This window comes from Emys orbicularis, chromosome 12 (genome assembly GCF_028017835.1).
Source record: "Emys orbicularis isolate rEmyOrb1 chromosome 12, rEmyOrb1.hap1, whole genome shotgun sequence".
Taxonomy (NCBI): Eukaryota; Metazoa; Chordata; order Testudines; family Emydidae; genus Emys; species Emys orbicularis.
Window position 1 is genome coordinate 2,466,537 of NC_088694.1, and position 16,116 is coordinate 2,482,652.

Below are 16,116 nucleotides of genomic sequence, written 5' to 3' on the forward strand. Positions count from 1 at the left end.
AACGCGGTGCTGCCAAGCCCCGAGCAGCCAGCTTCCAGTGCTGTGGTGGCAAGGGGAGAGGCGCATTTCGGTCTCTCCCAGAGAGGGGCCTTGCTCCCATCTCTGAGAGAGAGAGACTGCCAGTGAGCGGGGGAGGCGGGTCAGATCGGGGAGCAGAGCCAGCTGGGGTGGGGGCAGAGCCCGGGGCAGGCAGGGCCCCCTGACCCAACCCCAGCATGCAAGCGAAACGCCTCATCCCGGGCAGCTTTCAGTAGAGTACCGTATCTGAGGTTCAGCGGCCCAGCCCCCTCCCCTACAGCCTGTAACACCCCCCACCCCTGAGCCCCAGCCCCCAACTGCACCATCCCCTTTTGTCTCAGCCCTGTTCAAACAGCAGCATCCAACCTCCCCCCGTCAGACAGAGCCTCGGGGGGCATATTCCACCGAACCGTGGGTGCAGCCTGCAGCTCCAGTCCCGGCCAGCCTGCCTTGGCACGTTACCGGCTCAGCCCCTGGCCTAGCCCTGGCATGTGGGGACAAGGGACACTCGGGGAGGAAGCCCCCTGGGCAGCTAAGTTGTTGGTATGTAAATTTAAGGGCCACAAGAAGAGGTGAGGGTGGCAGGCCTGGACCTTCAGCCCTCTGCTCCGCCACAGAATAGCCACAGCACGGACAGCGGGGCTGGAACGTCCCATCTTCCCCTGCCACTAGCCTCTGCTCCAAGCTGCAGGGAGCCGAGGGGGAGTGAGCCCCTGTCCTCGCAGCTGGGGACGCCAGGGAAGGTGGTGGGGTTTGGGCTGTGGATACCACCCCACTGGCAGCTGGACTGAGACCCAAGCTCGGTTGACACAGGCCCCCTATGGGCAGATGGTAATGAGTCTGGCCCTTACCGCCTGGCTCCAGCTCCCCACCTCCCGGCTAAGCAGAGAGTCCCCCGGCCCACACACACAGAGTCCCCCACCCCCCTCCTAGCAGCTTGGGGACCCAATTCCATTGGATATAAGTTCTTATCCCGCACTTAGCTCCGGAGCGGGTGAGCGCCTGCCCCTCGTGCACTGAGTGTCTGGAGAGGGGAGAGGACAGCCAGCAGCCGGGGCAGAACTGAAGGGGCATCATTCTGTGAGCAGGGTGGGGAGTGAGGGAGGGGGCTGGGGACTGGAAAAGGGGGACATGAAGCTGCAGTGGAAGGAAGATCCTGCTCTAAGGGCCAGGGCCTAAGAATAAATGCAAGAATCACTTCAACACCTGGCTTCTCGCCCACCCAGCACGAATGCCCAGGGCACCCTGTGGACAGGAGCCAGGGACCTGAGACGCTGAATCCTGAGCATCTACAGAGAGCCGGGGTTCAATCCTCAGCTCTCCTACGTCTGCAGGGAAGAGGAACCCAAAGGTCCAGGCCCCAGGCTGGCACCGCAGTTGGCTGGTAGCCAGGAAGCTGTTTTCAGTCTAAGGCAGCGACTGGAAAGCGGAGGAGCTGCTCGGATCACCCCAGAGAAGCTGGGGGAGGCCCAGCTCGGGCAGAATGGTTCCGTAACGGCCCAGTTCATTTCACACGGGCAGGGAGGAAATGCTGAAGGCGGTGAGAAGATTTAACCCACTCGCTGTCTCAGGGCCTGCTCCTGACGGGGACATGAAGACCTTAGCATGCGGCCGCCTGGGGCTCAGAGCCAGCCCCTCCCACCTCGTACAATACAATCCACTACAAGCGCTTGGCATCGGACCTGTACATTTATTTACATTAAGCCGAGAGCTCTGGGGTCTCTCAAGAGAACGTACATCTTTCTGCACTACTGGGGGGCTGCTGCTAGGGAGGGCACACATATACGGGGGCTGTGCTCTGCTGGGCAGAGGAAATCCAGCGGCCCCTGGGTGAAAATGGGGCAGAGGGAGAAGGGTTCTAACGAAGAGACCTCAGCTGGTGTAAACTGGTGCAGATCCTCCGAGGTCAACGGAGTCCCACCAACGTACCCCAGCTGCGGGGGTGGCTCAGAGCACGTGCTGTGTGTGAGGCACTTTTGGGCTGGGCCAGGTGCTGTCTGGTTGTTTCTGTGACTAACAGATACAGGCTGCCGTTAGCTAGCAGCCCCCCCTTCATAACGAATCGCCCGTAGACCACACCAAGCCTGGGGGGGTCAGTTGGGCGGGAAGGGGCGTGGCCTCACACTCGTTCTGCAAACCCCCTCCCAAGAGAGGCACAAGCCCTCCGACTCCATGGAGGATCCCCCACCCCAACCCCTACATCAGCATGCTGGGCCACGCAGGAGCTCCTGCATCACCAGGGGAGGCAACTCCCACCCTAGAGGGGCCTAGATGCCCCCGTGCAGTTCAGACATCACTGGCAGGTCGGCAGCGGGTTTCCCTCGGACCCAGCCCTGCCTGCTGTTGAACAGGATGGAAGGCAAAGGAAACGCCACACCCTGAGGGAGCTCCCACACTCTCCTCCCATCGGGGGGTCCCTGGGCCCTGCAAGCGAAGGGTAGTTCCTGTGCATTGGTGGTCAGGGCTGAAGCAGTCCTTTCATATGTGCGAGGAGGAGAGGCGAGCCCAGCTGGTCTGCATTAGGATGCGCTCTTGCCTTTATCTTCTGGGGGATGTGTGAAGGGAAGGTTGTGTTCTCCCCCCCCCGCTGGCAGCTCAGAAGGGCAGGGAGGTTAGGAACTAGCACAAAGCCTCGTTCTTTCTTCCCTGGCCTCCATCTGGGGAACGCGCCTGGAATCTGTGCTCTGCACTTCCTCCTTTCCTGTGCGCGGAGCCTCCCAGCACTAACAGGAACTCGGCCCTGCAGCCTGGCTTCTAGGACCCTGATCATGGGGAGAGACAGTTTTCTGCTCAAGCAGCAGCCTCACGTGCTAGTCCAGCGGTGAGCAGATCCAGAGGCTGGCAGTAGCCATCCTACCTGCGGGCCGGGGAGTGCACGCTGCACTCAGGAGCTGGGAGCACAGCTCCAGACAGCCATACACAGATGTCATTGCATCCTGAGGCCGTGACCATCAATGCTGGTGACGTTGCCATGGCGTGTCTCCTACTGCACTCAGAGGCCGAGAGCAGGAATCTTGGTTCTCAGGTAGTGACTGGTGTGTGGTGCGTACTGAGCCCAGCAAGAGAAGGGACCTTGCAGCACTCAGCAGGCTGGTCTGCGTGTCCCATCGCAAGTCTCAGAACGGGAGTGGAACACGAACAGCAGGACGCAGGGAATTGCAAAGTGGAGTCTAACGCTGCTGCAGTCTAGGCTTTGCAAGGTGCTCTCCGCACCTCCGGTCGCACGTGCGGTGGGATTCCAATCGGCAATTCCACAGCTCGGCGAGTTCAGCGCCGTCGTCTCACTACAGCAAAGGATCCAGGCCAAGAGCAGCACAGGGGATACAGAAGAGGCCGGGCCTGGTAATTGCACAGTGGTTAGGATCAGGAGCCTATGGGATGCAGCGGGGTAGCTGTCACAGCAGCACAGAATCTGTAGCAGGGATACAGGGTGCTAAGCTGGCAACACCACACGTGTGTGAGCTCCAGACCAGTAATCTCCATGGGATCAAAGGTGTAGTATGTCCTAGTGGTACAGGATCCAGGAACCGCGTCACAGACAGCGGGAATTCCAGTGTGGTGGTATTGAACCAGCAGGAGATCCACAAAGGCAGCTTTGCAGCAGCCTGGGATCCGGATCCGGAGCCTCACACAAGGCACAGGACCGAGAGGCGTCATCTCACAGCAGTTCAGGAGCCAGAGCAGCATTATCCCGGAGGCCCAGACCCTAGAGCAGTGGCAGTGCGGGATAGGATCTAGAGCAGGAATCTCATGGCAGGGACAGAATCTAGAGCAGGACTCTCAGCAGGATGGGATCCAGCGGTAATCTCACCGCAGTAGGAGCAGGAATTTCACATCTGTACAGAACTGGGATATCTCAATTCATTGCCTCAGCGGTGAATTCCTTGTGTTTGGGAAGCGGATTGATTCCGAACCCAAGTGGAGATCCTACTGCCTCCAGAAGCAGGGACTACATGCCACTTTCCGGTGCAGTCCCCGGGGAACAGGCCTTCAATCCACAGCTCAGATTTCAGGGGATCACCCTTTGGCCTTGCTCAAATCCCACCCAGCTCAGCCCCGCACTCAGACACCCAGCGCCGTCAGGGATCCCGAGCTGCTGATCTTCTTGAATCGGTTGGCAGCACACACACCAATAAAGTTTTTCTGTTAGGGAAACAAGAAAGAAGTTATTCCCCATTTGGAGCCTGGACAGCGCTCGTTAAAGAGGCCTTTCTTAGGGGATTGGTGTAGGACTCAGATGGGGAGTTCAGATACTCCAGTCCCTAACTCTCCCAGCACGGGACACCGCAGGCGCGCTAGGAAGTGGTAGACAGCAATGGTGGTTCTCAAAGCCAGAGGATCACTGAGGATCCCCTTATGGGCCACTGGGGATCCACCGATCTCTTTCCACCAGGCCACAGAACTGCTTCGCTTGACCATCTGCCAGTCTTTGAGCAGTGACTCTTCCAGCTGCCTCTCACCCATGCTCAGAAGCCTGGAAGGTTTTCAGAAACTTCTTAGCCAAAATAAGCGGGACACCCACAGACGTCCCTGTCCCCCTGCATGGCTTCCCAGCACCGTCAGCCAGGACCGAATCAGAGACAGAAGTGAAGTGCAGAGCGCCCTGGAGAGCGGCGGGGGCTGCTGGCAGCGAAGCCCAACCCCCACCGAGAGGAAACCAACAGCACAGATCCAGGCTAAGGGTGAGGCTGTGGGCAAAGGGAGTGGCTCCCCGCATTGCAGTCCGATTCCTTCTGTGGCCAAGCCCTGGGGCAAGCACGGAATCAGGGGGCAGAGACCCTAGAGGATCCCGTAGGTAAGGAACAGTCCCTGATGTGGGGTGCACGCACAGGGTGCCCCTTACACAGGACATGGGGGATGGTGACAGCAGGGGATGGAAGTAAGGGAAGAACCACATGAGGAATAAGAGACATTTCAGGGAAACTCCACATTAGCACAGCACGATTCCTCACTCCAGAGACCATTTCTGCTGCCCTTGAGTACGCCACGCAATTACCGCTCGATCAATGTCATGTTTAATATGGTCCCCAGCATCATTTTAATGTCAGGGACGGGGGGTCACCCTGAGGGACAAATCCATGAAATCAGGGATGGGGGGGGGTGAGAGTTGGGGCAGCAGCTCCCCCGGGCCTTAGGGCACACAAGCTCTCCCTCCTCGCTGCCCCATACTGTTGGCAGAGGTAGGGCCCCATCCTCCTCTCCCCCAGGAGTCCTACCACAGCTCTCTGCTGCCAGTTCTGTGCACTCGAGTGGGGGCAGAGCGCTCGCTCTGGGCACAGCGCTCGCTCTGGGCACTCCCGTCCCCCATTCCCTTCAGGGAGCCAGCACCCCAGCCAGCACTTCTACCCGCCCCAGGGGCTGGCCTCCCCTCCCAACACAGGACTGTCCCCATTGCACACAGCCTCCTTCGTACCTTCCAGCGTCGCCGCATGACGTACTTCCGGAGCAGGACCTGGGATTTCAGGCGCCGGTTGCAGCGCTTGGCCTTCTCGGCCAGGTCGTTCAGCCAGGGGTGCTGGAGGCACTTGGCCGCGCTCATCCGGCCGCTGCGGGGGAGAGGAATGCAGGTGACTCCTGTCTCCTAGTGGGGTTCGATCGCCCCAAGGAGCCCCCCCCATTGCTCCTGCTTTCCACTCCCCACCCCAGACCCATGGGTGCTGCCAGCTGCCCTTTGTAGCTGGGCCCAGGCCTGTGTTAATTAACCCCAAGAACACACTGAGGGAAAGGAGGGTGCAGTCACATTCCTGCACAGGCCCCGAGGCTGCTGCCGGCACGTGAGCCTAGCATCCTCGGCTGCCTCCTCTGGGCAGGGTCCCAGACTCCTCTGACCCAGAGATCCCCCATGGAGGCAGGGGCCAGGCACCAGAGCCTGATCTCTCCTCCCTTCCCTGCTTGGAAAGGACTCCCCTCCCTCTTTCCAAGAGCCCTGATTATGAGACGCCTTCCCCAGGGCCGGGATCCGGCCGAGCCGTCAATGCTGCATGGACCCTGCCGTTACCATGGGGTGCAGCCGGGGGAATGGGCAAGAGGAGGCTGGTCAGGTTGTCAGTCAACATGGGTGCAAGGACCCGCGTCGTCCTCTTGGGGCTGCCTGTCTCTGCACCCCCAGCAAGCTTGGCAAGGCTCAGACAGGAGTGCCCGGGGAAGGGTCAGTGCTCCCACCAGCAGGGAGCGGGGTCGCTTGCCCCCAGGTGGGAGGTGATGGACGGGGGCTTGCTGCCGTAGGCTGGCTCAGGTCTGTGTGCATGATGCCAGCTGTGCTAGCCGGACCCAAACGCTCTGGGCCGCCCTCGGCTAGACCCAAACCTCTTCTGCTTGATAATCAGATTCAAGACGAAGTCCTTGGCTTCGTCCGAGATGCCCTCAAAGGCTTCCTCGTCGAAGTACCACTTGGCTTCCAGGACGTTGTTCAGGGTTTCAGTGTCGTCATCTCCCAGGAAAGGGGAGAGGCCGCTTAGCCTGGGAAGAGAGGAGGGGGGGAGGGAGGGAACCATCACAGGTCTCAAGCTGTGCTCGGAGCTCCTCAGGAAGGGACAAGACGCAGGCCCTGTTTCCTCAGCGGGTTCCCAATTCCTTCTGCACAAAGCCACTCGCTCGCTCCCTCCCTCCCTCTGCCTGGGATCATGAGGAGAGAGGCAGGGAAGCCAGCGCTCTTAGAAAGGAACCAGTGTGTTCCCAGCTGGCATCTTGCTGCGTTCCCATCCTGTCTCAGCTGGGAGAGGTGAGCCATTTCCTGTCCACGCGCACAGCCCGCCCCTCCCAGATGTTCCAGCCACCCAGCTCCGAGCAGCCGCTGGACGGCTTTCCACTCCCTCTGAGAGAGGGCTGTTAGTGCTGGGGAGAGGTGCCGACTGGCAGGGTCAGCCCTGAAGGCTGGTGGCCTCTATCCACATCGCCTCAGGCACTCGAGGAGGTATCCTGCCTCGTTTTACAGATGGAGAAACTGAGGCTCGGAGACTGGCCCGAGGTCACCTGCCGACTGGACTGGGACCCAGGAGTTCTCTTGCCAGCCCTTGGCTCTAACAGCTACCTCGTTCTCCTCTCCCACACAGCTCTGCCACCAGCCCAGACACATCTATGGGTAAAGCCCAGAGTGGTTCTCACCCTCCCCCAGCCCGAGAGCCACCCACCCTGTGCCCACGCTTACAACATGTAGGTGATCACGCCCAGACTCCACATGTCTGTCGAATAGGAGACTTGGTCGTAGTTCACCACCTCCGGGGACAGGAACTCGGGGGTCCCAAAGTTCACTTTCAGCTTCTCCCGCGGGTTGTATCTGTGGGCAGGAAGAGCCGGGTCAGTGAGAGCTCCTGGCACTGCCCCGGGGCCAGCACCCCCGCCCGTCCACATTCACCACCTCCGCCCACACGGCACCCTGGCTCTATGCTGCTCCAACCCAGCGAAGAAACATCCTGGCTTGGCCCCAGCCTGAGCCAGAACCAAGCCGGTTATTATAACGGCCCCAAACCGCTATCCCCTGCGGGGCACGGCTGACTCGGCAGAGCTGCTGCCAAGCCCAGACTGCAGATTCCACCCCACCCCGCTGGGATCCCTTCCTGCCTTTCCCCAGGGCCCACAGCGGGGTCAGGCAAAAGGCCAGTGCAGCTGGTCCCCGAGCGTGGCCTTTGCCCAGCCCCAGAGGACGTGGGAAGGGAGAAGAGAAGGAGCAAGCCAGGCCCCGGAGGGAGGGGAGTTACCTTCGCGCCAGCCCGAAGTCGATGATCTTCACCATGTGCCCCGTGGAGGTGACACACAGGATGTTCTCAGGCTGCAGGGATGAAGTTCCTGAGGTTAGAACCCAGCTCACGGCTACGCGCCCGCCTACCCCAGCCCAGGGGGCGGTTACAGGCCACCCGCAGAGGAGTTTGAGGCCCGCTGGAGGCTAGGCCAGTTTTCCCCTCTGTCCCTTAGACGCGTCAGGGACATAGTCTGCAAGGTTCTCAGACCACGTACAGCGCCAGTCCTTGCACCTCAGTGGAGGCCACTGCACCTTTCACATCCTTGCCCCGAGCCCCTATTAAGCACTGGGGTGACGCAGAAGCTTGGAGCCCAAGAGGAGTTAAACTCCCCGCCTTTCCCAATGCCATCCTAGTTCTGACTGCCAGTGTCTCCCGGGCCAAGCTGTGACTGGAGCAAGTCCGAGAGAATCGCCTCTCCCAGCCTGTTCCTTGCGCAGCCCCCTGACATCAGAGTCCCTCGGCGGACGCCGGGATTGCAGTTTGTAGGCACTGAACGAGAGACAGACACTGCGCGGTCACCCTTCCAAATCCTGCTCCTAGACCCACCCAGACCAACCGCAGTGATGTGCCACAGATCCCCCTCAGCTTTCCCCAGGCCCCCTAGAGCCCTGCCCCCAGGCCACACGCTGAGATCTGCCCTTTGACTAGCCTGGAACCTGGAACGGAGCCCACGCTTCTACCTGCATACAACCCCCAACGACTCAGCTGGGCTGGGCTGCAAAGCCAAGACTCCAGCCTTGCCAGCCCGCGGAGCGGAGCCCAGGGTGATGGTCTCCCTCTGGGGCCCAGTGCTGCCACCACCACTGAACCGCGGGATTCCTTGCTCTCAGGAGTTGGAAGTTCCTGCTCCTGGAGGCCTCTTCTCCCCAGACATGATCCAGGCTGCGCTTGTCACGCACTCATGTACCGAGCTTCCCCCAGGCAGCATGCGCCCTCCCCACACCCCGGCCCCACAGCCGGGGCTCTCTCCTCACCGAGAGCAGCCCTTCAGCCCAGCTTCAGAACCTAGGAAGGTTTCCCCTCTAGCCCCCCAGCCTCGCTGTACCCCCTCCCTCCCTCCCTCCGCACGTGGCACCTTAAGGTCCAAGTGCAGGACGCGCATCTGATGCATGAAGGTGATCCCGTCGCAGATCTGCCTCACGAACACCATGCAGTCCACTTCCGTCAGGTGGTAATCCTCGTCGATGATGCGCTCAAAGAGCTCCCCGCCCTCCACACTGTGCACAGACCAACCACAGCGTCACCGGACTGCGCCGAGCAGACCCCAGACAGCCGAGCCGCCCTGCCCTGCGTAGAGACACTCCCCTACGCGGTTCCAGGGGCACGGTTCGCAGGACCTCCCCCTGCCTGGGCACAGGCAGAGCCGGGTGCTGGTTACGGAGGGTGCCCCTCTCAGGCATGGGGATGCAGAGGGTGGGTTACTGAGGAGACCCCTGGCCAGGGCTGTGGCTCAGAGGAACTGGATAGTGCAGGAGGCCACTCATTCTGGGTACAGGTTCGGAAGAGAAGGGGAATTCTGCAGGGAGACCCCAGATAGGGAACAGTCAGAGGGAAGCTGGAGGCAGGGGCAGGCAGCCCCCCATCCTAGGTCCAGGCAGGTTAGTGGAGAGGCTATCCTAGCCAAGATCCCGGCAGCGCAATAGTGAGGTTAGCGAGATTGCCTTGATTTCAGGGGTATGGGCTACAGATCGTCTCTTCCAGACCGGGTACCAGGGACTGGGATGCAAGCAGAGCCGAGCGCTACCTGGGCAGGGAATCCCCTAGCCAGAGCACAGGGGAAGTGGGGAGGAGGAGCCCTTGCTGGGACCTGTCACTGCACTGTAACTCGCACCAGGGGACAGCGGCTGAGGGAGACTGCCCAGGAGAAAGGAGGTTCCCCGCCCTCGGTGAACAAGCGCAGCACCGTCGGGAAGCTCCCGTGTCAAGCCACCCAGGCTGCCGCCCAGCCGCTGCCCCATGCGGACGGGTGCTACTCACAACTCCATGAAGAGGACGATTTCCCGTGGCGTCTCGATGGCTTCATAGAGCTGGATCAGGTTCCTGTGGTTCAACTGGTTCATCACCTCGATTTCAACCAAGGCCATCTCCTGCGGGACACGCACCGTGTCAACGCGTGGAGCACGGGCAGGGCCGGGGCAGCCGCAGAGTCAACACACCAAGCCGCCCGCTCAAGCACAGTTCAGATGGCACTTCCGCCGGTGGCCGGCCCACACACAGACACAGGCGCACACAGTCACATGTTGGTTCACGTGCCTGCGGACTGACAGACGTACACACCCAAACCAGGGCACACAGTGACGCAGCCCCAGGTGCACAGATGTACGTGTGCCTCCGTCCAGGCTAACGCATGGCTACGCAGACACACGTGCACAGGCAGACTCAGGAGAACACTCAGGACGCACCTTGTCCTTCGAGCCCTGTTTCCTAATGATTTTGGCTGCAAGTTTGAGCCCCGTCCCTCTCTCGGTGCACGTGCGGACTTCGCCAAACTTCCCCCTAGGGCAAAGAAAAGCAGATAGTAGAGGCTGCGATCCCCCGCTCCCCCCGCCCCCGGCATGATCTAGCCAGAGGCAAGAGGGCAAGCTCAGAGGCTAGCAGTGGGGACATCAGTGGTTACAATGTCCGTTCGCTGGCATCCCCATAGAAAGGAGTGGGCAGGGAGGTGGGTTACCAGTTCTCAGGGTAACTGATCAGTCACATGAACTAAAGCTCAGTCCCAGGGGGTCACTGGATTCTTGGGGTTTCCAAGCCTGGAGAAGGCGCGTTCCTAAACTGAAAAGCTTGGGTTTAGCCCCAGAAGCCCCGGGCAAGGCTCCCCTCAGAGCTGTTCAATGGATTTCCTTCGTCCAAGAGGGCACTGATGACCAAGAAGCAGCACTTCCGTTCCAGGGAGGAGGACTCCGCAGCATGCCCTGCCCTTGTTAACACAGGGCAGGACTCTACAGATCCAGTCCAGCTCTCCCACAGGGCAGGGCAGGGCAGGGCAGGGCAGGGCACTAGACAGTGGGCTAATAAGAACATAAGAACGGCCCTACTGGGTCAGACCAAAGGTCCATCTAGCCCAGCATCCTGTCTTCTGACAGTGGCCAATGTCAGGTGCCCCAGAGGGAATGGGCAGAACAGGGAATCATCAAGTGATTCACCCCTGTCGCCCATTCCCAGCTTCAGGCAAACAGAGGTTAGGGACACCATCCCTGTCCAGCCTGGCTAATAGCCATTGATGGACCTATCCTCCATGAACTTATCTAGCTCTTTTTTGAACCCTGTTATGGTCTTGGCCTTCACAACATCCTCTGGCAAGGAGCTTCTGGCAAGGTTGACTGTGCGTTGTGTGAAGAAATACTTCCTTTTCTTTGTTTTAAACCTGCTGCCTATTAATTTCATTTGGTGACCCCTGGTTCTCCCTCTGTGGTCGGGATGAAAGGGGCACACAGGGTCCTGGCAGCACATGGACAGGCACTAGTGGGGCAGCAGAGATGGGACTGGGCCCACTGTTAGGGTGACCAGACAGCAAGTGTGAAAAATCGGGACAGGGGTGGGGGGTAATAGAAGCCTATATAAGAAAAAGACCCAAAAATCGGGACTGTCCCTATAAAATCGGGACATCTGGTCACCCTACCCACTGTACTGAGCTGGGACGAATCTTCAGCCGAACACCTTCAGTGAGGGGCACCTTGTCCCTGTGAGGTGCCAAGTACCAAATGAAGAACATCTGCCCCAGGCAGCCTGAGCACAAGTCTCCCTCCATCTCTCAAAGCGGGCAGAGCTGGAGAGGGGAGTGGTGGCAAGCCAGGGCCACCACCAGGAGCACTGCTGGCGGAAACGTTTAATTGAAATCGCCAGACAAGGTCTGAAGGTTTGGAAAGACACGGCAATGGAAACAAAAGTTGGGTTATTTTCAAAAAAGAAAAAGGAAACATTTTGAAAGCATCTAAATGTCCCAGGGTGACATTTTCTGAGCGGAACGGTTTGATCTGGTTTCTAAATGGCTTTTTGAAATGAAAAAAAAAAAAAAACAACCCATTGTTTTACAAGCATTTTTTAAGGTTCAAAAAATGACATCAGAACAAACTATTTCAATGGGTCCAAGGGAGAGTTTGGGAAACTTCATTTTGCAGGAAATGTGGATGGTTGGGGGTTTCCCCTCCCTATTTCTAAATAGAATTTTTTTTTCAAAATAACGGAGTTTCCCACAAAACAGAAAACACGGCTGGGGCCCGGCTGTGCACCCCGGGCCAGGCTCCCAGCCCCACAGCCCCTCCCTTGGCGGCTTGCTCTTACCCTCCCAGCATCTCCTTGGTGTTGATGTTGAACATGCTGTTCACGGTGCCGGATTTCAGGGTGACAATGCGATGGGTGAAGGGAGCGGGTGGCGGAGGAACATCATCTGCGGAGACAAGACACATGGGACCACCCCGCTGCTTCCATCTTTCTCAGCCGAGTCTATGGGGCTGGGGAGATCCTCAGGAAGCAGCCCCCCCACACACACACACTCCCGCCTGGCTGGTGGACCTAGAGCTTCATCCACTCCTGGGGCGAGGCCGACACCTAGTGGCAAAGCCTGGTACAGCCTGCAGCCAGCACCTCCTCGCCTCCCACTCCTGTCCCTTCGCTGCTGAGTCACCGCACGTGGCCCCTCTCTATAAATAGCGAAGGATGCCGCAGACCACCCAGGAGCCTGACAATAAATCAGGAGGTTACCAAGCCCATCAGCAGCTCCAGTTTCGTTCCATAACCCTGTTAGACCCCTTTGGACCCCACCGGTCTCCTTGACAGCCCCCGAAAGATCCTCCCAGCCCCATCTGCAGTCACAGACCCCCGATTCCGCGCTGACCACCAAGCTCCCCTCAAGCCACAGTCTGCATTCCCCCAGCCCTATGCACACCCCACATTCCCTCCCACTCTGCTGATCCTGGGCCCACAGCTCAGCCCCAGGGCACGTCCATGCTGTGCCACCCAGGCTTCAGTTCTGGAGAGCCAGCCCTCCAATCCCGGCCCTCCGATCCCCATGCTCCAACCCTGCATTCCCCACTGCGCACAGCTCGGGCCCCAGCCTGCCCTCCCTCTCAACACCCCTGCACTGTCAGTCTGCTCAGCTCCAGGACACGCTGTCCTAGGCAGGCAATGCGGATAGCGCAAAGCTCTGAGCTCCTGGGACTCCTGCTCTTAGATAGCACAGGGAGAGGCTCTCTCTGGGTCTCGCGCTAGGTATCCAAGGAGAGCAGCAAGAACAGGCCAGACGCAAAGCAGGCACAAGGCTTCCCATCCCAGCAGCAGGATCCGGGCTCGGGGACGGGTCAGCGTTGTGTAAAGGGAACCAGTAGCTGGAGCGCCATTGGTGGGCAGTGAATCAGAGACACCGGCACCCTCGCTCTGCCTGGATGGAGTCCACCCTACATAAGAGACGGCACAGCCTTACCCAGTATCTGGAAAGGGTCCTCTTTCCCGAAGTCTGGCGTTAGGTAGGGGCTGGGCGGGGGCTCCAGTTCTTCCTCCTCTGGTGAAGGTGGCTGTTCCCCAGCCACAGGGCCTTTTTTCCCCGCATTTCCGGGGATGTTCAAGACTAGAGGAGGCTGCTTCACTGAACTGGGCTTTGCAGTGGTCTTGTCTGAAGCAGGGTGGGGTAGCCCCACTGAGCTGGGGGGCTCTGCAGGGGTCTCGTCTGAAGCAGGGTGGGGTAGCCCCACTGAGCTGGGGGGCTCTGCAGGGGTCTCGTCTGAAGCAGGGTGGGGTAGCCCCACTGAGCTGGGGGGCTCTGCAGGGGTCTCGTCTGAAGCAGGGTGGGGTAGCCCCACTGAGCTGGGGGGCTCTGCAGGGGTCTCGTCTGAAGCAGGGTGGGGTAGCCCCACCGAGCTGGGGGGCTCTGCAGGGGTCACGTCCCCGCTGCTGCTAGCTGGGCTGGGCACCTCGCTTGGGGTGGGTTTCTCTGCACAAGTCTCGTCTCTGGGGGCATCCGAAGCAGGGCCAGGCACCTCCACTAGACTGGGCTCTGTTGGCAAAGCGCTGGCTCCTTTGGCGGGAGTTGCTGGACCCTGCGGGCTCTTCTCTGCACGTGCTGCTGAGGCCTCTTCGGCTCCCATCTTCGCCACCCGGGGCTCCTCCCCTGGTCTGAAAGCGAGACGTAGCAGCGTGAGCCTGACACGCCTGATCCAACCCGCCATTAATGCCCCCGAAGAGGGAGCCGAGCTGCTCGCCCTAGTCTGCACCTCATCGCGTGTAAGGAAACAGCCCCGCCCCGGAAAGGTCCTGTGCCCGTGGGGGCGAGGGAAGCCCCTCAGAAGGTCGAGCACATGAGCAGAAGGGGATCCCGGAGGCTGGGTCCCGTGGGGATGTTCTGCGCCCCGGAGCGGGCTGACTCCAGTTGCAGGGTGGGGCCCCCGGGAAGGCCAGGATCTCAGAAGAGCATCCAAGGCGGGAGCTTTGGCATGTGGTTCTCCAGGGAGCCCGTCCTGGTGCGAACACTGCAAACCAGGCACATGTGGAGGACTGGGGAACCCAGCAGGGAGGAAGGATGAAGAGAGGGGACCCCAGCATTCGGAGACAAGCTAGGGGCTCCCCACTCCACCAAACCAGCAGGGCCAGCCGCCCCAGCTGCCTGGGGGAATCAGATTCCTAGAGAGAGAAGTGAGATGTTACCTCTGGTTGCTGACTGGGCAGCTCTGGCTCCGCTGGGGAGCTGGGGGCTCGTGCTTGGAGGCTGTAGGCTGGCTCTGGCTTTCTGCCCCCTCTTTGGCCACTGCTTTCTTCTCACTGGCCTTCGTCCCCGTCCCAGCCACAGGGACGCCCTTCTCTCCAGGCTCTGCCTTTTCTCCTCTCGCCGTTGGCTGCGAGCTTGCTGGGGCAGACTGGGGCAGTCTCTCTGCTCCGCCGGGGGCCGTGTCCTCCCCCACGCTGGTGCAAGGCCCAGCGTTCTGGCCCACTGGCGCCCCCTCCGAAGGAGCCGTGGCAGCGGCTGGCTGCCCTGCGGGGCCCTCCAAACCCTGGGGCATCTCTGCGGGCCTTGGCTCGGCTTCTGCACAAGAGAAGGAAGTCAATAGCTCCCCAGAGGGATCTGATCCACCCCCAGGGAAGAGACCCACAAACCCAGATCCTAGGTCTCAGCTTCCCTTCATTACGCAGGCAGGTCCCTGGGTTCAGACCCCATGCCAGACGGCCAGACAGGCCTTCTGCTCTCCCTTCTCACTCCCGACCCCCTGGCTCCAGACGGCATCCCACAGGGCTGCCTCGTGCCCTTCTGGCTGGCTTTGTCCTGCAACAAGGGTCGATGGCACGTGGGCGGGGCAAGGGGGGTCCCTGTCCCGCACCGGGGCCCCTGGCGCTCACTGGGAGGCAGAGCCCACGGGGCTCAGGGCCAGGCTCAGCACAAGAGGAGCAGCTCTGTAGGAGTCGAGCTGAGCGTCTCCAGGGGGTGGGGACCCCCTGCTGCCCCGAAGCCACAAGCCCTTCACGGGGGGCTTTGCGTGGCTGCTCACGGGCTGGCACCAGGTGGGGACTCAGCAATTCCTAGGCTGCGGGGGGGGGACCGCATGTGGGGGGGCCCAGGCCCAGGACAGAGGGGTGGCGAGGGGGAAGCCGATCAGCTGCTGGGGAATCCAGCCTCCCGGTATGGGGCTCTGAGGTCTCTAGTGGGGCGGTTTTCCGTGCGCCCTGGCGAGCCCCGAAGGCGGGGGCCACACTTAGGACCGAGCCCCCGCGGAGAGGAAGCAGCAGCCAGTGCCGCACCAGGCAGCATAGCGACACCCCCCGTCCCCCCCAGCGGTGTAGGCAGCCCCTGCTGCGGCAGATCCCCCGGTGTCCCGGGGGGACCAGCCACCCTCCCAGGCCAGCTCGCGGGGCACCGTTACCTGCTTCCATGCTCGGCAGCCCGTGCTCGGGGCTTCCTGCTGCTGCAGCCATCGGGAGCGCGGGTCCTAGCACCCCCCCGCCATGCCCTAGAGAGGGGGGCAGGAATGTCAGCGGCCAAACGCCACCGGGGCGCCTCTGGCAACCCCCCGCGCGCAGACTGGACGTGCCTGGCCCCCGGCTTCGGAATCCGAACCCCCGCGGAGCGCAGCGCGCCAGCCGGGGCTGCTTGGCGCCGAGAGCAGAGCTAGCCCGGGCTGCAGCCCGCCGGCCCTTCCTTCCCCCCGGGCTGGGCACTGGATTTCCACGGGGAACTCCCTGGCCACCCAGAGAGCGGCAGGCAGCCCTTAGCCACAGCGGAGCCGGCCCTGCTCTCCCCAAACGCAGAGCCGCTTGGGGGGCAGCGGGCCCGCTTACCTGGGGTCCCCGGGGCAGCAGGCGGTCAGAGCAGCACCCGAGCTGTGCCAGTGCTGGGACGGAGCCGGCCCCTTCTATACTCCGTGGGACGGAGCCGGAT

The 16,116-nt window shown here is 61.0% G+C and overlaps 1 protein-coding gene across 1 annotated transcript; it reads right to left on the minus strand.

The window, feature by feature from the left end:
• Positions 1-4,080: 4,080 nt before the first annotated feature.
• MYLK2 (myosin light chain kinase 2) lies at positions 4,081-15,653 on the minus strand. Its single transcript, XM_065414906.1, has 12 exons — positions 15,602-15,653; positions 14,394-14,769; positions 13,177-13,865; positions 12,039-12,144; positions 10,160-10,253; positions 9,735-9,844; positions 8,833-8,974; positions 7,716-7,786; positions 7,166-7,294; positions 6,325-6,477; positions 5,432-5,564; positions 4,081-4,161 (listed from the first exon to the last, which is right to left on the minus strand). The coding sequence occupies exons 1-12, from the start codon at positions 15,651-15,653 to the stop codon at positions 4,081-4,083; spliced, it is 2,136 nt and encodes a 711-aa protein (XP_065270978.1).
• Between the last annotated feature and the right edge of the window lie 463 nt (positions 15,654-16,116).